The 24,895-nt window shown below is 36.8% G+C and overlaps 2 protein-coding genes across 9 annotated transcripts; one reads left to right on the top strand and one right to left on the bottom strand.

Annotated features, from left to right (window-relative positions):
- The first annotated feature begins 2,312 nt into the window (after positions 1-2,312).
- EndoB (SH3 domain containing GRB2 like, endophilin-B) lies at positions 2,313-8,459 on the top strand. Of its 7 annotated transcripts, none has more exons than XM_033480059.2 (9): positions 2,313-2,898; positions 3,534-3,675; positions 3,764-3,892; positions 3,982-4,144; positions 4,211-4,274; positions 4,363-4,398; positions 4,842-5,032; positions 6,522-6,660; positions 7,858-8,459. In XM_033480059.2, the coding sequence occupies exons 1-9, from the start codon at positions 2,836-2,838 to the stop codon at positions 7,969-7,971; spliced, it is 1,041 nt and encodes a 346-aa protein (XP_033335950.1). In that variant the 5' UTR covers positions 2,313-2,835; the 3' UTR covers positions 7,972-8,459. The 7 variants fall into 7 exon arrangements, with proteins under 7 accessions (XP_033335950.1, XP_033335952.1, XP_076381514.1 ...); XM_076525399.1 differs by lacking the exon at positions 7,858-8,459 and adding an exon at positions 5,107-5,130 and having other exon boundaries at positions 2,315-2,898; positions 6,522-6,627; XM_076525398.1 differs by lacking the exons at positions 6,522-6,660; positions 7,858-8,459 and adding exons at positions 5,107-5,130; positions 5,503-5,643 and having other exon boundaries at positions 2,315-2,898.
- An 11-nt stretch (positions 8,460-8,470) lies between these two features.
- RpS18 (ribosomal protein S18) lies at positions 8,471-9,858 on the bottom strand. Of its 2 annotated transcripts, none has more exons than XM_033480066.2 (4): positions 9,775-9,858; positions 9,174-9,359; positions 8,954-9,055; positions 8,471-8,679 (listed from the first exon to the last, which is right to left on the bottom strand). In XM_033480066.2, exons 1-4 carry the CDS (start codon positions 9,775-9,777, stop codon positions 8,512-8,514), a joined length of 459 nt encoding a protein of 152 aa, XP_033335957.1. In that variant the 5' UTR covers positions 9,778-9,858; the 3' UTR covers positions 8,471-8,511. The 2 variants fall into 2 exon arrangements, with proteins under 2 accessions (XP_033335957.1, XP_033335958.1); XM_033480067.2 differs by lacking the exon at positions 9,775-9,858 and adding an exon at positions 9,629-9,758.
- Between the last annotated feature and the right edge of the window lie 15,037 nt (positions 9,859-24,895).

Raw genomic sequence — 24,895 nt, 5'->3', positions numbered from 1 at the left:
ATCCCCCCCTCGGCTCACCCACGCTCCTTATCCTTTCCACCGACGTATCGGCCTTTCTCTTTCTCTTTCTCGTTCTCTTTCTCTCTATCAATACTCCGACCTAATCTACTTTGCCAACAAATAGTGTTCACGTTCCCCAGACAATGGTTTTCTCTTAGCTGGATACCACCCTCTCGAACTCGGTCCCGCCTACGCCGCCGCCACCGCCGCATCCTATCTATTCGATACACTCTGTATCTTTTACTTTCTTGTGCCGCATCACTTATTCAACGCAACGCCCTGGTAATCGGCCAACGATGACGACCGGGACCGAACCGAGAGACGAATTAACCCCTCGAAACGGCGCTGCGTCTCGTAAGATATAAAATCATCCGAAAAAAATTTAGTTTGATACGTAGGAGTTTGTAGAATTATGAGTTAGGTGTGCCATGGTCGAAATCGTAGTGGGAAATAGTGGATATTTTCGTTTGGAGTAAATTCGAGCGGACGGGGGTGATTTTGTTGGAACGATTAATGTGAATTTTCCATAATTGACGCTCAGATGCTAACTAGAAAAATAATACCATAATAATACTATAATAGTAATATAATAATATTATAATAATAGTACAGTAATAATACTATAATAATAGTACAATAATAATACTATAATAATAACATAATAATAGTACAATAATAATACTATAATAATACTATATAATAATACTATAATAATAATAATAATTAAAACTATCATACCTCCTCTTCCCAAATTTTCCATTTTTGCTTAGAAGCTGAGGGTTAATTAGAAAAATAATATATGATAATGAGGCTAACTAGAAAAATAATACTATAATAACACTCTAATAATAATAATAATAAATAACACTATCGTATCTCCTCTCCCCAAGTGGTCCATCTTTGCTTAGGAGCTGAGGGTCAATTAGGGAGAATTTACTGTACACCGAAAATCAGAAACATATTCTCTAGTATCATTTTGTCTTTCTCTTTTTTAAGCCTCGTTAAGAACGATAACCATTTTAATTCCCCCGTTTTAAAGGTTTCGCGGAATCTTTCTCGGTGAAAAATCATCTCCAAGAATTTCGAAGATGGTCTATTCGACGTGAAAAGAACAATCGATCCACCTGCGTCGCATGAATTTCCCAGAAATTTGTAAAAAACAAAATTTCCGAATGCGCGGATTTCCGATCTTTCCCGGAATTAAACCGGAAGTATTCCGGCTTCGCGAACGGACTGAAGATTTTGCTAATTTTTCAACGATTTTCGCGGACTGTTCGACCAGAGGGTGCTGATCAGTTTGCTGAAAGGGGAGCGACTTGTCCCCATGGATTTTCGGGTGGGAACGTCCAACGTTCCAGCTGATAACCGAGACGCAAACGGCGCTTTTGTGGCTCGACGAGAAAATTGATCAACCCTTCACCGGCACAGATCTACTTCATCCGCGACGATTCTCCGGTTAATTGATTCTCGCGGTATAGGCGGCGCTTTCGTCGAGCGTTAGTAAAATTAATTGGCGAAGCGAGTTGATTACCGCGAGGTCAAGTCCCCCAGGGACCACTTTCGAAGCTGTACGCGATCCCCTCGGACAATGATACCAGCGCCGAAACGTGTACAAAGAACATCAACCAAATGTCAATCAGCGATCTACGTGAAACCTTGCGCGCTTATAATTTCGCAATAATTATAATTATTTGCGACAATTATAGTATATAATTATATAGGAAAATATCGGTGATATCTATGATATAGGAAAATATCGAAATCGGCGCGATCGATGTTTGAATGATCTTCCTTGCTCTAAGTTTGATCGGCTATTATGTTAAATAATTACACTTTACATTTGTTGTTGCTTGGTTTTTTTACATTACCTAGATGCAGCAGATTCTCCGGAACAGTTCCGTGCCCTTGGTTTCGTTTCTCATGCCGTAGTTTTGCCAGAATTAATGTTTTTAAACATCCCTGCAACACCGTATCCGCCGCGTATATGTGGGCGATTGTGGCGCCTCTCGCGGAGAAAAAGTGAAGCTTAGTCGGGGTCCGTACAGCGCCAATTAGTCCGGTGGCAAAACGCTCAAACTGTTCGCCAAAATCGACCGTCGGTAATGTGGCCAACAGTTTGAGCGTTTCGCCTCTGTACTAATTGGCGCTGAACGGACATCGAACGGAGCTTCACGCTGTCTCCGCAAGAGGCGCCACCGTCGCCCACGTATACGCAGTACAAAGAAAGCCTCTCGTTTGTCAAGAATATACCGGTATTGCAGAACACGCGAATTGGAAGTCTATTCTGTACCGGTCTACTCTGTGCCTCGTCTGTGTTCTTAGCCATTCTTGCCACAAATCGAAGAATCCGTAACATCGATTCGGAGACGGGTTTTTTAATCATCCTCAAGTTTTTTCGAAATACTCCCGGCGCAGTCTTCGTTTACAGATGTCATCGAAGATTTCAATAAAATAATTGTAAGACAACGAGAAACTATTCTTACGATCCCACGAGCCTGCAGAATATATTGCGATACAAATACGTTTCGCGTTCCATGCAAGTCTAATTCGTTCGTTTCTCTGCAAGGTCGTGGCACGGATGACCTTTGAACGTTGTATTAACGGCATGTCAATTGGCGATATATTATTCGTTAATAAAGCTGAGTCGTTGAGATCCGTAGATGTTACAGGAACGTTGTTTATCGTTTAAAAGGAACGCGTAGACCGATTTTATATGTGCGCAAATTGTGACGAAGCGCCTCTTCACGGAGGCAGTTAGAGTTAGCGGTCGATAGAAAATAAAGAGTAGCAGGGGGGTGATTGTAGAAGATCCGTACCGAAACAGCAGTGTGAGAGATGGATTTCAACGTGAAGAAATTAGTGAAAGATGCTGGTGCCGCGCTTAGCAGGGTTGTACAGGTGAGCAACACCTGCTGTGATAAGTTAAGAAATTTCTGTTGACAGGGACAAGCTCCCTTCGGTCACTTCTAACCGAACGCTGTCACCTCTGACATTTTGTACTTTTTTTCAACGAGGATAATATTTAAAATACAATGACCACGAATTGCCAGTGTTTCCTTTTTTATCTTTCCTACACAAATTCCAGGATCTCGTCGTCCGATTTATTTGTTACTCGTAATGCGCGAACTTGTACAGTCTGTCTATAGTTTAAACTTAATTGCTGAGGTTAGTGAATGTATTTAATTTTTGCGACTGTCTGTCCTCTCCGCTGTACCATTTATCATTCTATCACCTTCTGGTGGTATCTCTTAAGATTAAACATTGTCTACTTTATGGAGGTTCGCTGCGACACAGTCACCGGTTATGAGCTAAATAATTCATTAATCGATGACTCAGAACATATTAAACAACATAGAATGACTAATGCTCAATGCTCTCCTTTATTCGCAAGCCTGTACTTTGATGTTCCTAGGTATTGCGAAGTTGTTAATTAAATTGGAAAAATGTTAAACCGTTTAGGAGAACAAATTGATAACCCGGCGTCCTCATTTTGAAATTATATGAGTCATACGATGGTTAACGTTCTTTTACAGTTAACTGAGGAAACGTTAGGAACATCGGAAAAAACGGAATTGGATGCACATTTAGAGCATCTTGCTGAAAGGGCGAATGCAACTAAAACATGGACAGAGAAAATTCTTAGGAACATGGAGTCTGTACTTACTCCAAACCCAGGTACATATATCGATAATATTTTTGTGTACCAGATCACAATGTGCTTATTTTGAAATACTCTTAACATGTCCAGTTGATTCTATTATAGGCAATAGAATTGAAGATTTCTTTTATGAGAAGATCGACAAGAAGAAGCCTAATAGATTGAGTAATCTAGAATATGTGGGTATGGACATGATAGAAGCTGGAAATGATTTTGGTCCAGGAATTGCTTATGGTATATATACATCATCTGTGACTTAAATTAATATTAAATAAACTGTATTTATGTAAATTGTATTTCATTTCTCTAATGTTCTTATTTAGGAGCTGCACTAATAAAAGTGGGCTTGTGTCAACAGAAATTAGGACAAATTGAGAGAGACTTTATAGGCACTTCAGCTAATTGTTATATACAACCCTTAAGAAAGTTTTTGGAAGGAGAAATGAAAACCGTTAATAAAGAAATGGCAATATTAGAAAATAAGCGGTACGAATTTATATTTATCTTTAAAGACGGATTCACGGTTTTAATGAAAATATTCGTTACTTTTAGATTGGATTTAGATGCGTGTAAGAACAGGGTGAGAAAAGCAAGAAGCATGCTGGGCCAGCAAAGTGTAAGTTCTATTATTTATTGTTTCATTCAATTGTGTGCCTATATACGTTTATCACGTGTTTTGTCCTGTACATTGCTGCATCTAATAGGAGTCTGGCGTATCACCTGAAGTATTACTTGATCAGGTATTAATGAAGCTGATGGTTTTGTCAGCTCAAAAAATGTGGTTAATTATGTTTTGCTTTTTAAGTCTTATGCAGAATCTAAATCAGAGTAAAATAGATGCATTGAATGAAATGAATTTTTAATTTTATTTCATTCATTGCATGATTCATCATAATTCTTCTGTATCTCATATTTAAATTGATAATTGGTATATTTCTTATAGGTATATCCGACATTAATTTTTTATATGTATATATAAACTTTTGTACATTTCTTCCACTCATATTTTATATTTTTAGTTTTTAAAATTAATTTTATTGGAAGTTTTGTACGAAAAACGGAACGTTTACAAAATTTTCTGTATAAACTATCTATGAAAAATTTCAAATTCGTAAAAACATTAAAGTTTGTTGAACAATTCTATTTAACAATAAGGAATAAAGCTGTATATTGCTCTACTCAGGCAGAGAGGGAGTTAAGGGTAGCACAGTCAGACTTTGATCGTCAAGCAGAGATAGTGAAGCTGCTGTTGGAAGGGGTTTCAAGTTCTCAGGCGGGACACCTACGCTGCCTTCACGAGTTCGTCGAAGCTCAAGCTCGTCATTATGCTCAGTGTCATGCTACAATGCAGGATTTGCAGCGTGAATTAGCTGGGTAAGGTAACAAAATCATTCGTTGCAGTTCAGTCTCTTTAAAATATTTAATTATCCTGCACTATCCCTGTACAGCTATCCCACTCTCTGGTGATCCGAGTGAGTAATGTTTAACAGTTATTGATTGCTATGTCTTCCGTGACATATGGAAGTATTTAGAAGAAGCTTAATAGAACCATTACTCATTCGCAAAGATCATCATGATCTGTAGACGTTTATATGAGTATTACTTTCTAGACCTCTGCTTACTTCTGCAAAGTGGTGTACGTAGTATTTATTTTTCCTTTTTTTTTTTTTTTTTAAGATATAGCCACATCATTCCGTTGTAAATACCGTAATTGTGATAGTCACAGTGAAATGGTATTTATATTTCTCTTTGTTCCTGCTATCGTGCAGTGCTTCTTATATTTATTTATACCAGTAACATACTCTTTCTATTCTTTATCTTTGCTTGCATGATTGGGATTGCAGGGCGCGTCAGCCGAGTCCTTTGCTGAGAGTCAACAGCGAAGATGTGATCGAGCTAACACCCTCACCCACACAATCCCAAAATTCACCCGTACATCCAATTCTTGCTGATTCTAACTATGTTACCGCTACCTTTGATACCGACGTCTCAAAAGTTTAGTTTTAGGGAGCGTAGACCGGAGATTAAGGGCAATAATTAGTTGTATCCACGAAGGGACTAACGGAGAGAGACATAGGAAACAGACGATTATTTCTGTTGTATAGATACTTGTTAACTATTGCAACATTTCTATAAATATGTTGAACGATATTTTAGTCTGTTAAGCCAATATCGAACTTGTAATTAACGGAGGACAGTCAATAAATTGTATTTAACGAAATGCTTCGAAACTATCATTCTACAAGCAAGATAACTCTTTCGATTTTCATAGAGATTACAGTCGTCACATGAATAACGTGACTAAAACTACGGCTTCGTTTACTTCTACTTTGATATTTCACTCGGTATCGATAAAGTTGTGTAGTTTAATCGATGTTTAATCCTAATGCATGTTATCACGTTTCGTTGGTATTGACACACAATTGTAGAACTTAATGGTTTATGTTCCTATAAAAGTAATGCAATCGTTAACACTAACTCTGTGTATTCCCTAGAATCGTATTCTCTTCGGATTTCTTCGAACAATCTTGTCACAGTGTCTTGTTCATATTATTCGTGTTACCCTATTTGCAAAACCGCTTATGCTTTCCCATATTTATATTAATAACGTTTTTAATTTCAGTTTTATCCAGCATGTATATCATACACAGAAAGTTGCATTGAAAATGAGATATCGCGTGAACTCTTTTGAAATTCTTTCTGAAACGAAATTCTACAAAGAATCTTGTTCCTTATTATAAATTGAAAAATTAACGAGTCAGACGTTACAGATCAAACAATATTTAATGAAGTTATTACGAAAAGTTATCTGAATTTTAACATGTTCATCGAACTTATCCAAATTGTAATTTATCCTACCCAGCTTATCTGGGGGCCCTTATCACTCCACCACTACCCCACCAACTTCCAATGTATCAGCGGAAAATGGTCAAGAACGTGCAAGGGTACTATTTGATTATGAAGCGAGGGATACTAGTGAATTAAGCGTCGATCAAGATGAGGTAACGAAATTTGTAATTTAGATAAAACAGAAGCATGCTCAGAACATAGCCGAACAAATGGCATGACTTGTTACAGAGAGTAAGTTTAGTTTAAAAGCTATTTTCGCCGTAAGGTTTGAACCACTTTTGTTCAAGGAATTTATTTTATATTACACGTGTGCATATGAAATATTTTGTTCAATCGAAGCCGCGCCTTTTTCAAGAAACTTATTACAACAATTAAAAAAAGAAAAAAATACGAAAAAAATCATAAAAAGTATTAAAAATATGCGAAGCAATACCGGAATATTAAGTTACGCTATTATTTCATATGCATCGATCTAACAATTCGACTAACTTGATCTTACGAAAAATTTTTGTTATTTAATTAATACTTGTAGTAATGAATTCCGTTAAGAGAAAAGAGATTGTTCGGATGATTAACAGTTGGTGCATTTGTTAGTATACGTAATTTAAAGAGTTATGCATTTTTATGGCTGTATAAATTCAGTGCAATGTTTTTGATTCATTCTTAATTTTGATAGCATATTATTATATGTATACTTGAGAGTTGAGGTTTAGATCCAAGGTCATGACTTATATGAAGTTGTTTTTCAAGAATGTAAGATAGGAGTAGAATGTTAAAAAGGCAGTAATGTAAATAAATTTCTATAGATGTACGTATTACGGAATCGTTGCAAGTTATTGTAAAGTAAATGAAGATATAAATGCGGATTACGCGTATAATACTCATATAGAATTAGCTTAAGTTTCTTATATATTACGGAGTTTGCATTTTTTTATAAAATCGGCATTATATCTCCTTGAGAAATCGTGCATGATATACATATTTTAATTTTAAGTTTTATGTCTGTATATTGGCTTTTCTATTTTTCTTTTTTTTTTGTTAAAATTTGTTCTTGATGTTTTATCACACAAGTTTGTTCTGGTTCGTCTGTATATTTGTTTGGTATTAAGAATTATTGTTATGCATATGCATATAGTAAGTTACACGCGAACGAATGCATATGTACATTTACTCGAACTGTGCATGTATCAAATAAATATATTTCTTTTTGTCAAATGTATCGTACGTGTTTTTATATCCTTAAGTTCTTTGCAGCTTTCCTGGTGTTTTAGCTCGAGCTTTTACCAAACGCATATATCGCCCAACAATAATTTACCCAATTTCACGACACATCTAATTCTATCTTTTAGGTAATTACCGTCTTACAAATACCCGACGACGAAGACTACGTGATGGGTGTAAGAGGAAATCAACAAGGAAAAGTTCCAAAAGTATATTTAGAAATGTTAGTTGTTTGTCAATGAAAATTCACTTAATATTCGTGCACATTCCATTATATTTGAAAGTTTCATTTTACCCTTTAATATGAAATGAAACTGCCTTATGCACTGTCAATATATAAAAAAAAAGAAAGAAAAGTGTTTCATATTGTGCAATAAGTTGGAGGAGTTCTCAGTGTTCTTTAAATGTAAATTTATGAAAAGAAAAACTCATTTCCTTATAGTATGTATTTCTCCTTCTCGAAATCAAATATATATATATATATAAATAAATATTGCGAACTATTGTACAGAAGATAAACTTTTAGCACATTAATAGCATATCAATCAACGAACGGTCAATTTTGCAAAAAAATTATATATACCTTAAGAAAAATTTCTGTAGGCATAAGTATAAATTAAATGCTGCTAAAACAAAAACTTGTACCTATATCCGTTCTATGTTAAAAATCTTCCATGATACAAAATTAATATCTTGTTTTAAATAAAGATTGTTCATTTAAAAAAATAAATTACCAGAGTATTTTGTTTTACGAATTTATTCTTAAATAAAGAAATATAAAATTACTTCTTTTTGGATACACCCACAGTGCGTCCACGGCGACCTGTAGTCTTTGTGTGCTGACCACGCACGCGGAGACCCCAATAATGACGCAAACCTCTGTGAGCACGAATCTTCTTCATGCGCTCCAAATCTTCGCGAAGTTTGGAGTCCAGGTAAGAGCTGGTAAGCTGAAACACAGTAAGAAGTTATTTTTTAAAAATGCCGGAGAAATATATCGTATATCGTAAAAGAAAAACAATACAATGTTGCACACATCATATTATCATATAATTGCCAGGATGTCAGTTAACTTAACAATGTTAACAAGCAACCTGATGTGCAGTTTCTCTTGCACGACTTCCATCTAATTCATATAAAAATTCATATAATTAGTCGTGATGACGTGCTGCATTTGATACAAAAGATAGAAATGCTTTGGCACTATCTTATTGCGATACTCACTTGCGAATATTTGCCATCAACAATATCCTTTTGTCTATTCAAAAACCAGTCTGGGATTTTGTATTGCCTAGGGTTGCTCATAATGGTAACAATCTTTTCAACCTGAAATAAACATAATTATTAGATGCTAGCCTATATTTCATTGACTATTTGATTCCACAATTTCAGTTAGTTCCGGATTTAAAAACATTTAGAAAATATTTTATAAACGTATTCTTACTTCTTCTTCGGAGCATTCTCCAGCACGTTTATCTAAGTCGATGTCAGCCTTTTTTAAAACAATATTAGCGTATCGACGACCAACACCCTTAATTGCTGTCATAGCGAACATAACTTTTCTGTTACCGTCAATGTTCGTGCCCATGACACGAAGAATGTGTTGGAACTTCTCTGGAATTACGAGCGACTGGAAAACAGTTAAAATATAAATAAATAACGAAAATCACCATTAAAATCATGTTTGTTATCGTTGAGGTTAACACATGAGTTAACCTATAAATGAATCTGCTGTTACACAATTTATTCATCTTTATTATAATTTATTATTAATAAGAATCTATATCTAAGAGAAACGAGTACGGTATTTCGTAATCAAGTTGGATAATAATGCAATTGGAAATTATTGAACAGAAGATAAAGCTACTGTATGCTAGATCAATGATGCTTCAAACGTACCATTTATATTTTGTAAAAAATTAAAAAATACTTGCGAATTTCACTACACAAGAGACTACTGTGTGATCTCTAGTTAATATTTTCGAAATTTTGTGTAAGATTCCAATGGAAAATAAAGATTTTACTAAGCATCAAACGAGACTCACCATCTTGCCAATCTGTCAGACACTAAAAAGAGTTTGATCCGGAAACGGAACCGGAATAATATATGTACATTATTCGCCTGAAGAGGGCGACTGAAGAAGGCGGGAATTTTTGAAAGCAAAAGATTTAGTACTACAAGTTCTAATATAGACGACGCCCTATACAAATTCTAGTTTAACATAGTGGCGCCATCTCGCGACGACATGAAGACCTAATTTTGGCGAACAGTTTGAGCGTTTTGCCACCGCGCTCAGTGGCGCTATTTTTATGTTTTCACGAGCAAATGATTCGTGCCGGAATTTACATTGTGTCTTATGCCAACAGCGGCAAGAATCATCCGTTCGGTATATATTTCGTTAACAAATCAACTTTTTTTGCATGATATGGATACAGGAGAATCTCCCGAACATTTCTCTATCCTCGTAATATGCTTTAATCCTTTCCATTGCCAAGAAAAAGGCGATTGAAATATTGATTCGAAGAATATTGATTTCACAGTTCTACTTCAAGGACTCCTGGATAGATGGCGCGTCGAGTACCATTATAGGGTAAAATCTAAGGGTTGATAATTATTTCATATTTAATTCAATTTATAAACGCATTTGTGTCCATCAAAATTTTTAACAGAGAGATCGTTTATCGAACATGGTATAAAATTTCCATTTCTTCGATAATGTTCGACAAACACGGTTACGAATTAGATTAATTATATTGTAATTTTGATTAATTATTATCAATACTAATAAAAATATAAATTAATATTTATATTAATAATATAAATATAATATTAATATTTATATAAATTAATATTAATATTTAGCGCTATGTCGGTTTATTTGATCCAGTGATTTTGTGATAACAAAATGATTACAAAACGGTATCGCAGACGAGATAACAATAAAATCTTTCGGATATTCGTTTGTTCGGGCGTTCGGACGGCGATTCGAGGACGTAAAATCAGATCGATGAAACTGCCTGTTATCGGAACAGGTCCTCGGGACCTCGTTTTAGAAAAATTTTCGAACGCAGCACAGGGAAATCTGTCTCGCGGGTGTAGTTTCGATAACTCAATAAAAAGCGGAACAGCGAAAACGTAGTCGTGGTGCACGGCATGGGGAGGGTCGTTCTCCAACGGGATACGATTTCCTGCTTGGTTTTCCGTGATTTTCCTCCTTTCATCCCTGAATCCGGCAGGGCGGAGCAAAAACGAGCGTCCAGAGGGTAATCGGGAGGAGGAATTCCGAGGTATGATACCCCTCTGATTCGTTTTACGACGGTCGTTCCCCCGAATTAGGACGGAATAAGAAAGAATTCGTGAATCCGCTGATTTCGACCAATATCCTCCGTTATCCTGTTCGCGTTTAGCCGACTTTAGTTCGATGCGGGCGCGCGTTACACGTAACGCCTTAATAAAATAACAGATCGCATGCCAAACGAACTATCGCAGAGCAAAAGTTAAAAAGCAAAAAAACTGAACGAAGAAGCGCCTCCGATCGCGATTTAGTATTCTCGGATCTGCCGATTTCAATTCCGGTCTCCGAACAATTCTGAGAAGAATTGCCCTAATTCGCGCGTTATCGAATTTGTTTATATACAAAGCAAACTGTTAAAAGTATAATTTTTAACGAGTCGTAAGGATAAATCGAAGAAACTATTTCGGAAACTATTTTCGAAGTTAAAATGTCTTCGAGCGAAAAGGGGTTAAATTATGTCTCCGAACGGACGCGACTACGAAAATTAAAATCTTGTCATTAATTAAAAAATTGCGAACAGCATGCGATCTTTATCGAAATCACATTTATTCATTTCGAAGCTCGATCAAAGCTTATTTCCCACAGAATTTGATTCAACAGCAATCATTAACCCTTTGCACTCGAGCGGCAACTCCGAGGCGCTATCAATAATTGCTGTACCATTTTTGCAAGTAATTTTTACATAATTAAATTGGTTTACATTTAAAGAACTGGAAGTACTGTAGTTGCCAAAAGGCTCGATCTCATATGCATAAATTGCAATAAATCATATAAAATGGAAATACCGCAGATCAGAGAACATATTTTGGAATTAAAATAGCTTCGACTGCAAAGGGTTAACCCTTTGCACTCGAGTGGTGACTCTGGGGCACCACTGAAATTGTTATATCACGATTCAAGATCATTCTTATATCGTCAAAGTTTAAATTGAAGAAATCATTAAAAGTGAAGCCGTTGTGTGAGTCACAAAACCCAATCCCATATGCACAAAATGCACTTTATCATATGAAATGGAAACACTATAGGTCAAAAAGATTGTTGTAGATCTACAGTTAAAATGGCTTCGAGTGCAAAGGGTTAAATCATCGAGCCTCCGGGAATTGTGGATCGAACGGCGAGGGATCGTGATCGTTCCGAGAGTGTTAATGCACGCGTGATACGTGACTGCGTGATGTTTGCAACGAATAAGTGGAAGGCAGCAAGCAACGTTCCAGCGGCACGGGCATTTAACGATACAGAACACCTATGGGCAACCCGGCACGTGCTGACATATGGGCTTTAGGGCTTCGCCGGTTTCCAGCAGTCTCTTTGCGGGGGTGGTAAATGGGGTGTCATCGTGTTAAATGGCCCTGATGCCCGCGGATCCATTCAGGGCATGCCTTTACCGAGTCTCGAAACCAATTCTTGCGGCTAATTTCCACCGTTTATACGTTTAATTGCCCTTTCAAGCCACCTGGACTACCCCCACGACCGCGGGATGCTCGAAACGACTTTATTCGATGGAACCTCGAATTGTTGCTTTTATTGATCCCTGCAATCCATTGGGCTCGCTGAGCGTGCCACCGCTGACAACCGAACGTTTATTTTAACGAATCAAAGGTTTTTAAACGTCGCAGCGTTTTGCTTCGGAGAGGGGGTGAGAATTAGTCTTTTTGGAGATCGAGCAATATTTTGGTAATATTAGGATCGTATTAATTATATATATAATTAATATAATATAATAATATAATATATATAATATAATATAATAATAATATAATATAATATAATATAATATAATATAATATAATATAATATAATATAATATAATATAATATAATATAATATAATATAATATAATATAATATAATATAATAATATATATATATATATATGGTATTTATTATAATATTAGGACATGGAGTATATTTTATACTTCAATATTTGTTCAATATGTAATTTCCAAATGGATTCAAAGCAATTTAAATTAACCTTTGCACTCGAGGCTATTTTAACTGTAAATCTAAAATCATTTTTCTGACTCATGGTATCACGCTTTTAACAATTTTTTAAAATCTAAACTTCGTAAAAAAATTATATCTTAAAACGTGGTATAACTAATTTTAGTATTGCCTCGGAGTCGCCGCTCGAGTGCAAAGGGTTGATATTTTAGAAAATCGAAGCTGTCTAATAATGATCCGTAAACGCCTGGACTCGGCAATATAACATTTATTAAACAATGTAACACAGTAAGTAAACGTTTTTCGGTGGCTTTTCGCGCGCGTTTCGCCAGACGGACGACAAAGGTTATGTCATCTTATAGTTCCGGCTGTCGTAACAGTGTTTTACAACTTCACAGTCAACCCGATTTGCCGCAACGCGATCCGAGGGTTCGGTGATCGACGTTGACGCTTCCCTTTTGGCCATAGTTCGCAATTATAGCGACCGCTGCAGTTTTACGACCGGGAGCCGGGATGTTCCCGCATCGTTTCCACAGCTAAAAAATCCTCGGCCGAGGATTTTTCTCGGCCGAAAGGAGCTCTACCGGCGGAACGCGTAGCAATGCGGTTTTATGACGGTGAATGAAGTCGTTTTCTCCTGTGAACACAGGCCTCAGTATAGATCATTTTTCTGTACCTGCATCTTCGTCGCCAAGGCCGTCTACCGTTTCCGAAAAAGTCGGCTTTCCAATCGGCTACTGAACGATACCCTACCTGGCGATACTCTTCCGTCAGGCAACCCCGATTATTGCTCGTCTCCCTTCCGAAAACATGGCTGTCATTGTTAAATTAAACAATTCCTAGCTTCGCGCGTCGATGAAAAATTTGGCAACATCGAACAGCACGATTTTACGTATATTTCGCGATCGAGTTGTTCGAGATTCATTTAATCGCGTTTGGCTAAACGAAAAACTGTAAGTTGATTTGAAATTGTACACAAAATTTTTATGATAAAAATTTATTCTGAATTATACAGAAATTTTTCTAATAGAAATTTATTCTGAATTATACAGAAATTTTTCTAATAGAAATTTATTCTGAATTATACAGAAATTTTTCTAATAGAAATTTATTCTGAATTATGCAGAAATTTATTCTGAATTATACAGAAATTTTTCTAATAGAAATTTATTCTGAATTATACAGAAATTTTTCTAATAGAAATTTATTCTGAATTATATACAGAAATTTTTCTAATAGAAATTTCTTCTGAATTATGCAGAAATTTATTCTGAATTATACAGAAATTTTTCTAATAGAAATTTATTCTGAATTATGCAGAAATTTATTCTGAATTATACAGAAATTTTTCTAATAGAAATTTATTCTGAATTATATACAGAAATTTTTCTCATAGAAATTTATTCTAAATTGTACGAACATTTTTATGATAAAAATTTATCTTTTATAAGAAAAATTTTGCATAAATTCTGATGCAGTAATTACAACGAGTCATCCAGTAATTATCTCGAGAAGATTCGAGATACAAGTTTCCAAAATATTCGAATACCTCTCGCGATAATTTTACTCGCTCTTTTTCAAATGCGTTTTTAAATGCGACAAGAATTCTTTTGTTTAATCTTCGACCACGAAAAAGGGTTTACGAAGTTTACGCGAAGATACAGAGGGATGATTCTTGCTGTTTCGGGGTGAAATTTCTCAGCGAATCCGTTCGTCGTTTCTCGAACGCAGCTGCGAATCGCCGCCGCGTCCCGGTGTTTTCTCGCGTCGAACTTTCTACTGCGCTCATAGAAGTATGATCGGCAATAATGCACAGCACGATCGCGTTCGAACGGTGACCGTGACGAAAGCCGATTTCCCAGCGCAGCGTCGTTTTCCGGCAGCATCTTCGGCTCCGCGAGAGCCACCCGCAATCTTTGTCGGCAAACAGGCGCTCGTAAATTACAGCGGGAACGTCTCAATGTTGGCAGGAACCCTCCCTCGGAATTGTCTACGAGGTACCGACGCGTTAGACACGCACCCGGAATCTCAGTTAGCTGAAACTGCTCTTTGAAACGTTTCCCTGCGACCGACGCAACCACCCAATATCGGACGTTTCACGGAACATGCAACGTTACACCGTCATGCGCGCTCGCTCCGTAAATTCAATCCGCCCTTTTGTTGCACCACGGGAATGATCATCGCGATCCGAAAGCCTTCTGTCGTCCGGCTAAATGGACATACTTGACCCTAAACCGACCCCGAGACGCGAGAATGTTGTAAAGAATATTATTAATTATTGTTTAGTAGTGTCAAGTAATTTTTGCTTTGCGACGATGAATATTATTATTTAGACGTTTCGATATTTTTGTTAGAGTGCGGGCTGGAATTGAGGAATTTATTCGATCGTACTCTGTGGAAGAATTTACAAAATTTTATACAATTTTATGGGATTTTACAAAATTTTATTTACAGAGTGGCTGATTTCATATTTTCTGTTCCAAAGTTGCTGAAACTATAACATTTTCTATCAAAGAATTGTTATAATTTCATTACAATTTAATTAATTGTTAGAATTGTTATAATTTATAAATAATTTTATAAAAATTAATGAAGACTGAAATAATTATATAAAATTTAGTGAACCCTGAAATAATTTTATAAAAATTAGTGAGCCCTGAAATAATTTTATAAAAATTAGTGAGCCCTGAAATAATTTTATACAAATTAGTGAGCCCTGAAATAATTTTATAAAAATTAATGAACCCTGAAATAATTTTATAAAAATTAATAAACCCTGAAAAATAATTTTGTATAAAATAGTAAACCCTGAAATAATTTTATAAGAATTATTGAACCCTGAAATAATCTTGTACAAAACAGTAAACCCTGAAATAATTTTATAAAAAAATAGTGAACCCTGAAATAATCTTACATAAAACAATAAACACTGAATTATAATATTTGCGCAATCGGATACCATTTGCAAATGCTATTTCATTTAACGCCTGAAACGAAATGCAACAAGTTTGCCCGAAGTTCTAATAAACAATTCCGTTCCATTAAAATCGTAGCGCTCGCGACAAAATCCGGATTATTCCAGGTGTTGACGGACGTTGCAGCTTGTAAAGGTAGCATCAGTTTCCGAGGGTTCGGTTTCTTTCGCGTCGCTCCTCCGCTGAAAACTCCGTGTACGGATGGCAAGCGGTCGCCATTACGTGAAATAAATGCGAGTTAATTAAAGGGCGGAAGCAATTACTTGCGAATAAATCGCGGCCGTTAATCCGTTATAGCGCAGACAAGTGAAACTTCCCTCTCTCTCTCTTCCTCTCTCACCCTCTCTCACTCTCTCACCCTCTCTCACTCTCTCTCACTCTCTCACTCTCTCACTCTCTCTCGCGCCCTCTCTCTCTCTCTCTCTCTCTCTCCCATCCCTCGTTCCCCGAGCCTGGGCGCCCGCTACCCCCTCTCGCAGGGGTTTAAATGCGAGGATAGGGATTTGCGAGAACGACGCCGACGTCGGGGCGCGTTCGCATAATTGGCTTTGAACGGCGCCACCTGCGCCCCAACGCCGCAACCTTACGTGCCTCCTATGTCCAAGGTAGATACATATTCTATGTACATATATACACCCGCAAGAAAGCCTCAACGGTGTGCCTGTGCACGTAGAAACGTGGTCCTTGAGTGGATGCATGAAGAAACCGCGCGGATCCAAGTGGAAAATCAAGGACAGCCTCGTTAAACAATCAGTCGATTGTCGTTCATGGCCGGTGAACGATTGCTTATGCTAATTCACAATTTTATAAAGTGTTTGCGACCGTCGTGATCCGTCGATCGTTTGCTTCGGGAACCTTTTTTTCCGTATTTCAACTGGTCGCCGGCCGCCATCTTGTCAGAAGAAGGACTCGCTCCATGCTTGCGTATTTTTGCAAGGATTTAGGGTATTAGTTATGTAACGTGTAAATTTATTGGTGAATTTTTGCTTTTGCGATTAGTGTATTAGTGGATCGAATGTGATTCGATAGAAATCGAGATAAGAAATACGCTTTTGTTTTTTAGTTTAGATCGAACGTAAAAGATGGGGTGAAAGCAGTATTATAGATTCTGTATTATATTTAATATTAGCTTTTAGTTATGCATTGTTAAAAATAGGTTTTTACCTGTATATACAAATAAATTGAGACAAATGAAATTAAATTAACTAAAATTAACTTAAATTGACTTAAATTGACTTAAATTGACTTAAATTGACTTGAATTGACTTGAATTGTCTTGAATTGACTTAAATTGACTTGAATTAACTTAAATTGACTCGAATTGACTTGAATTGTCTTGAATTGACTTAAATTGACTTGAATTGACTTGAATTGACTTGAATTGACTTGAATTGACTTGAATTGACTTGTATTGACTCGAATTGACTTGTATTGACTTGAATTGACTTGAATTGACTTGAATTGACTTGAATTAACTTAAATTGACTCGAATTGACTTGAATTGACTTGTATTGACTTGAATTGACTTGTATTGACTTGAATTGACTTAAATTGACTTAAACTGACTCAAATTAACTTAAATTACCTTATACTAACTTAAATCAACTTAAATCAACTTAAATTGACTTAAATTATCTTAAATTAACTTAACTTAAACTAAATTAAATTATATGGTGCCACAGCATTTCGGATCTCAAAATTCCAAATCCGCCGAACATTCGCTGGTCGCTGTCCAACGGGCATCGCGAACGATTTTATCGGGTTGCTTAAGCGCAGCGACGCGAAACTATATTACAGGAGCAGCATTATCAATGAACGAGAATCGGGAGTCGATAGCTTGACGCAGTATCGCCGGGGTTACAAGGAGCAGACCGTTCCGGGGGCTCCCGGGGGCTGCTGGGACGCCGGGAGACTCACGGTCGCCATTTCGGGAACGATAAAATATCCCAGGGGTTGACTCTTATCTTTCCTATTATCGATAGTTGGCCGAGGACCAATATGGCCACGGCGACGTCGCCATGGTTACTTCGAATCTACTTGTTCCAGGAACGGCGGTCCCATCATCCGTGCCATTATCATGCTTTGCCGTAAATAAGGAGAGGCTATTCTTTCATCTCGCTGCAAAATGTCGATGTTTCTTCTGTTCCGAGTCCTTTCCAGCCCTCTCTCCCCCCGTTCAATTCTATCTCGTCGTGATCGTGCTTGTTTCTGGTATAAAAATATCACGCGAAATTCGAAACGTTCTCTCTTTTCGTTCTCTCCCCCCCTTCCCCCTCGCTCTTTCTAGTTTCTGCATTCATGGCAAATATTTTATGCATTGGAAGTTATTATTATTATTATGGAAGTTATTAACTAATTAGCTGTGTTTGGCGAGTATACTCGTCATGGCGAAGTGGCGGTATTTTGTGTCACGACGAGTATACTCGTCGCGCGTAAAAATTTGTGAGTATTGGCTGTTTAAATATTAGTAAGTATTAGGAAATATTAGGAAATATTAGGGAATATTAGGAAATATTAGGAAATATTAGGAAATATTAGGAAATATTCGGAAATATTAGGAAATATTAGGAAATATTCGTAAATATTAGGAAATATTAGGAAATATTAGGAAATATTAGGAAGTATTCGTAAATATTAGGAAATATTAGGAAGTATTAGTAAATATTAGGAAATATTAGTAAATATTAGTAAATATTAGTAAAAATTAGTAAATATTAGAAAATATCAATAAATATTATCAGTAAATATCAGTAAATATCAGTAACAGAGAGAGAGAGTAGAGAGAGAGAGAGAGAGAGAGAGAGAGAGAGAGAGAGAGAGAGAGAGAGAGAGAGAGAGAGAGAGTATTAGTCTTCGCAATATTTTAATATTCTCTGTGTTCGACGAGTATACTCGTCATCGCATGATCCTCGCGACACATAAAGATGCGCGCTGTAAAAAAGAAGGCGCCACAGCTAACTGGTGAACAGACAGCGTGGCAATAAGTGAACGAAACCAGGGGTTGATTAGAAATTCAGAGCGGAACGTGACGGAATGGGGGGAATGAAGCCGGAGCGATGTTTACGCGCCTGGCAGACGATTCGGTCATCCCCGTAGGTAGATCGATTGCGGGAATCTTTTCCGGGGCTGCTGTTTCAGAAAATGGAAAGGCCGGAGGGCGATGATATCGCTGACGAGAGCCGCCGTATTGGCTGCCACCCAATCCAATTGGGTTGGCATACACCCTCTGAACGAGTGATAACAGTGGGTGCCGCCATCTTGGCTATTATGTGCCCGCGAACGTACGGACCTTCGTTTCATCCCCTTGCTGCTGGGGCTTCGCTCAGAGATAAGGAGGCCACACTGCCGTAATCAACATCCCTTGTGCCCAGTCATCAACCCGAAAAATCTAAGAAACCTCTAGCAACTGATTTCGATTCAACTATAACTGAACAACAATTACGATTACAGTAAATTCTCCCTAATTGACGCTCGGATTGCGCGAAAAAGTGGGCAGTTTGGAAAGAGGAGGTGCGATTATTCGAGCCTTGCGGCTCGTTTTTATAGTTAGATTGTTAACAATTATGAAATCGCAAGGCTCGATCAATCGATTCATTAATCAATCTATTTTTGTTTCCAAGCTGAGCGTCAATTGGGCAGATTTTACTGTATTTCTATTTTTATGGCACATCTCCGACAGTGCAGAAAATTGTCTCTGAAGTTTTAGAGGAACTGGGTCAACAGATTGTCCAAATTAAATTCGCAAATATTCACTAATTTCCCTCAATTTTTTGTTCGGAGCAGCTCTGTGTAAATTTGAAGTCTAAATGTAATTAATAGACTGCGGATTTTATGCATTTATGACAAAAATGGAGGGGTGAAACACAAAATAGCACAAATAAGATATTGTTACAATATCATTTACAATTTATTAGAACACTTCAGAGATGAAATACATTTTCATTTAGCTCCTGTTTCTTACGCAGCTAACTTTTATTTTGTATAAAGATCCGCGGTCTAACAATTAACGCAGTCTTAATGTAACTTTGCTTTTATTTGCAACGTGGCATTGTTTTGTTCCACTTTTATCCTAAATTGCGCGAACTGTAATATCGTAAAATGTAAATTCATTTCATTTTATTTTATTCATTTTCGTTTCATTAGCTCCGAGCTACGTAAATTATTTCGAACAATTCAAACGGGTTAATTCTATTTTAAACAGCCCCCAAGTAAAAGCGCGTCTCTAGTGAAATAATCAGCTCGATGCTAACAAAATAAAGCGGAAGCTACGCTACTGGTTGCACTACTGCTAACTTTTATCAACTCGATTTCTTGCCGTCCTTCGAAATTCCTTCGAAATTCCTTCGAAATTCCTCGATCATGACCATTTTCTTTCCCGAAGTTCTAATCTCGAACAACCGTTAACGACCACCAGTTTCCTCGGCCGTTATCGACGCAGCGGATGCCGTTCCGAGGACAATTTCTTCCTACGGAAGGACGTCTTGAAAGCTTCTAATCGACGTTGCTTGTCGTTGGATAATGCGCCCGCACCACGTGTCGCCGTGAAAGCGAGGCATCCCGTCCGTGACTCGGCCGGTGACAATGGTTTTCAGGAGTCCTTGACACAATATTTTGACCTGCCGTGCTCACGGGACAACGAGTATCCTCCGCCCAGGAGGTGGGCCACGGCTAATCCGAACACGAGGAAAATCGTCGACGCCGTGACACTCGCCCCGGTGAAAGGGCGGCCTCCTGGGAATCGACCTCGGCCTCTCTCCTTACCGATTCTGCCAGATTATTTCGCATCCCCCGTTGAGTTTGTTGTGACTCCACCGAACAGTGTTTTGTCAACGGGCTTGTCCACCCACCATCCTCGGATCCGATGCCGACGATTTTCACCCGAAGTCGTTCGGCCGACTACCCTTATTCCGCGACCCTTGCGAATTTGTGCTGCCTGTTAATTAACGAGAAGAACTGGCAGGAAGATGATTAACGATGCTGGTGAGCATGCTGCGGCTTCTTGCATTTATCACGCTGTTTAAATTGTCGAAAGAGACAGCTCATTTTTATTGAATTCCTTTGATTTTTATTTCTATTCTTTACAATGTAATAATTTAATGTGACTTGATACAACTTTAATATAACTTTATTTTACAATCTTACAATCGTCTTTGAAGATTTCTATTCTGCATGGGAGATCCGCAGTCTACCCACGAGTCAATGCAGCAAAAAGAATACAATATTTGTTTAAGGAGCTGTGCTCGCAGCAGCGGGTCGCAGGAAGTGACACTTCGGCAATTATTTTCTCAGCGACTGTAAGAGCTTGTTCGGAGAATGTGATCGCATTTGAAAGAGTACAGTTTAGAGACTGTCTCGTAATTTTCTCGCGCGAAAATATTCGAGAATTACGAAGCTGTGGCTGATCATCGAAGCGCTTGTCAAAGTGACGCCAACCCTTTGCGCTCGAAGCAATTGCAATTGTAAATCGTTTCTCCGACTTGTATCATCCGTTTTAAATGCAACGCGCATGAAATCGAGTCTTATGGCTCATTTACAATTTTTTAACAATTTTTTAGACATACAAAAATAATCTTTGAACGTGAAATAACAGATTCAGCGACGCCTCGATGTCGCCAAAGAGTGCGAAGGGTTGATACAAATTCTCCCTCGGCTTAGAACAAGATAACCTAGCAAACATTATTGACATAATGTAAGTTAACAGAATATTGAATACCTGAGTTAATATAATATCGAATACCTAAGTTAATATAATATCGAATACCTGAGTTAACATAATATTGAATACCTAAGTTAACAGAATATCGAATACTTGAGTTAACATAATATCGAATACTTAAGTTAATATAATATCGAATACCCGAGTTAACATAATATCGAATACTTGAGTTAACATAATATCGAATACCTAAGTTAATATAATATCGAATACCCGAGTTAACATAATATCGAATACTTGAGTTAACATAATATCGAATACCTAAGTTAATATAATATCGAATACCTGAGTTAACATAATATCGAATACCTGAGTTAACATAATATCGAATACTTGAGTTAACATAATATCGAATACCTAAGTTAATATAATATCGAATACCCGAGTTAACATAATATCGAATACTTGAGTTAACATAATATCGAATACCTAAGTTAATATAATATCGAATACCCGAGTTAACATAATATCGAATACTTGAGTTAATATAATATCGAATACCTGAGTTAACATGCTATCGAATACCTGAATTAACATAATATTAAATACCTAAGTTAACATAATATTGAATACCTAAGTTAACATAATATCGAATACTTGAGTTAACATAATATTGAATACTTGAGTTAACATAATATCGAATACCTAAGTTAACATAATATTGAATACCTAAGTTAACATAATATCGAATACCTAAGTTAATATAATATCGAATGCCTAAGTTAACATAGTATCGAATACCTAAGTTAATATAATATCGAATACCCGATGACTCCGGTAAAATTCGAAGAATCCTTTGTAGCTGCAGCGATAGTTGTTTGCTGACAGTGCAGCGTTTGTCCAGTTCCCTCGCAGTTGTCGAACAAATGTTCTTTTTTCGAGGGAAGAGCACCGAGCTCCGGAAAGAGTGCACGGATTTCGTCCTTGGAGCCGTTCTTCGTGCCCTGCGAAGGGAAAAGTCGAATAGAGTGAAACTGGGTTGGTGTGTCGAGGCGCGAAGGCCGGCATAAATCTCCTCGACTGTCGATTTAGGGGACTCGGTCAATATTTCCAAAATATTTAGCAGCCGCCCCGCGGTGCCGGCACGCGCCACGCTCAGCGTTCCACCCTTCGTGCTCTTTTACCGGCGCGAAAAGGGAACGAGTCCGAGCACCCCGGCTCGTTCGGGCCAGTCGACGGCCGAAGACGGCGTTCAGAGCGACGGCCTTGACCGAAAGCCAGCAAGAAGAAAGTTTTTATTGAGACATAAATACGTCGTTCGAGCCTCCAAAGAACATTTACGACCATTTCACGGTGTTCTTTGTCCTGCGCGACACGCTGCTTACCGGGCTTCCGAATTTTTATTGGCCGCCAAACGAGCTTCCGGCCGCTATTAAACGCGACTTCGCGGATCGCCTCCGGAAATCCGATTGGCTTCTTTAGCGCGCCATTCGTTAGCCGGGTTGCCGCCATTTTCGATTTTACCTCTGGATGGTCGACGATTTTTAGCGCATTTATGGGGCCTCGCGGGACTGGAAAACGCGTGGCCGCTGTTCAGGGCGACCCTTAAACTCTGACTTTAACTGGTCAGAATCGCGGCGGAGATCTCTGGCGGGGTGATCTGTCGAGGGTGAATGGCTATTTCGTTCTTTTCGGTCTGTGTAAAATTCTGATTTATTGTTGATAATGTTTAAATATTTTAGTCAACGTAGACACACGAGGAATATAAATTGTCTTCTTTTTCTTCGTTGAAATTATTGCAATCGATTAACTTCGAATCGTTGCGATTGTGAAGAAAACGGGGTCAATCGTCTTGGGTCGGCTGGAAGACAATTCTACGAGCATCTATTGTGGCAATTTTTAAGGGTTGCAACGTCTTGGCTGAGAAGATATCAATCGGGGAAATGGAATATAATAATGGAATATATGGATATAATATAATATGGAATATAATATGGAATATATGGATATAATATAATATGGAATATATGGATATAATGTAATATGGAATATATGGATATAATGTAATATGAAATATATGGATATAATGTAATATGAAATATATGGATATAATATGGAGTATAATATGGAATATAATAATAGAATATATGGATATAATATAATATAAAATATATGGATATAATATAATATGGAATGTATGGATATAATATAATATGGAATATATGGATATAATATAATATGGAATATAATATGGAGTATAATATGGAATCTGATAATAGAATATATGGATATAATATAATATAGAATATATGGATATAATATAATATGGAATGTATGGATATAATATAATATGGAATATATGGATATAATATAATATGGAATATAATATGGAGTATAATATGGAATCTGATAATAGAATATATGGATATAATATAATATGGAATACAATATAAAATATGATATAATATAATAGCTACGAGAAAGGGAAGATTTATATTCATCGAGTGCGATGTTCCTCAGTTTGTAAATAACAATGGACAATTTTAGAGAGAAAAGTACAGTTATTTTATGGTTATTGGCAATCGACAACTATGAAAACGAGAGCAAGGTTAGAAATAATCGAGGGTTTAATTGAGAGCCGAATGGACAAAATTTACTGTACTCTGAGTACTTAAGTCAATTCTTAAGTCAAGTCATAACTCATCTCTCTATAACTCGCTCTGACTTTTACGACACACACGCTATTTCATCGATGTGCATCTTGTTTTGTTATTTATTTTTGACAATCAAAGAAGTTAGTTGTATTCGCGATTTTTAAGCCTTCGTTAAAAATAGTAAATTCGTTGTTAATTTATATTTAATTCTTGCGTTGCTACATTTCTAACCTAGAGAATTAAATAGACTGTCGCTTCTAATTAAATTCGAGCAACATCGAGACAACTATGTTATTATAACGATTATAACGAGCACAAAGGACTGTACGTGTTAATATTAATATTATTGTGATAATAATTGTTATTGTAATAGTGATATATTATTATTACTATTATTGTAGTAATATTACTCTGATAATAATTATTATTGTAATAATATTACTGTGATAATAATAATATTTGCAATAGTGATATATTATTATTACTATTATTGTAATAATATTACTGTGATAATAATAATGATTGTAATAGTGATATATTATTATTACTGTTATTGTAATAATATTATTGTGATAATAATAATAATTGTAATAGTGATATATTATTATTACTATTACTGTAATAATATTATTGTGATAATAATTG

Source organism: Megalopta genalis, chromosome 11 (assembly GCF_051020955.1).
Source record: "Megalopta genalis isolate 19385.01 chromosome 11, iyMegGena1_principal, whole genome shotgun sequence".
Lineage (NCBI taxonomy): Eukaryota > Metazoa > Arthropoda > Insecta > Hymenoptera > Halictidae > Megalopta > Megalopta genalis.
This window is presented reverse-complemented; position numbering and strand designations above follow the sequence as displayed.

Excerpts from the sequence above, each read along its gene's own strand:
- RpS18 (XM_033480066.2), bottom strand. Across the intron at positions 9,056-9,173 it reads GAGAATGCTCCGAAGAAGAA|GTTGAAAAGATTGTTACCAT; the intron begins GTAAGAATACGT and ends TGTTTATTTCAG. Across the intron at positions 8,680-8,953 it reads TTGATGGCAAATATTCGCAA|CTTACCAGCTCTTACCTGGA; the intron begins GTGAGTATCGCA and ends ACTGTGTTTCAG.
- EndoB (XM_033480059.2), top strand. The coding sequence starts at position 2,836 with ATGGATTTCAACGTGAAGAAATTAGTGAAAGATGCTGGTGCCGCGCTT. Across the intron at positions 5,033-6,521 it reads TTGCAGCGTGAATTAGCTGG|CTTATCTGGGGGCCCTTATC; the intron begins GTAAGGTAACAA and ends TATCCTACCCAG. Across the intron at positions 6,661-7,857 it reads TAAGCGTCGATCAAGATGAG|GTAATTACCGTCTTACAAAT; the intron begins GTAACGAAATTT and ends TCTATCTTTTAG.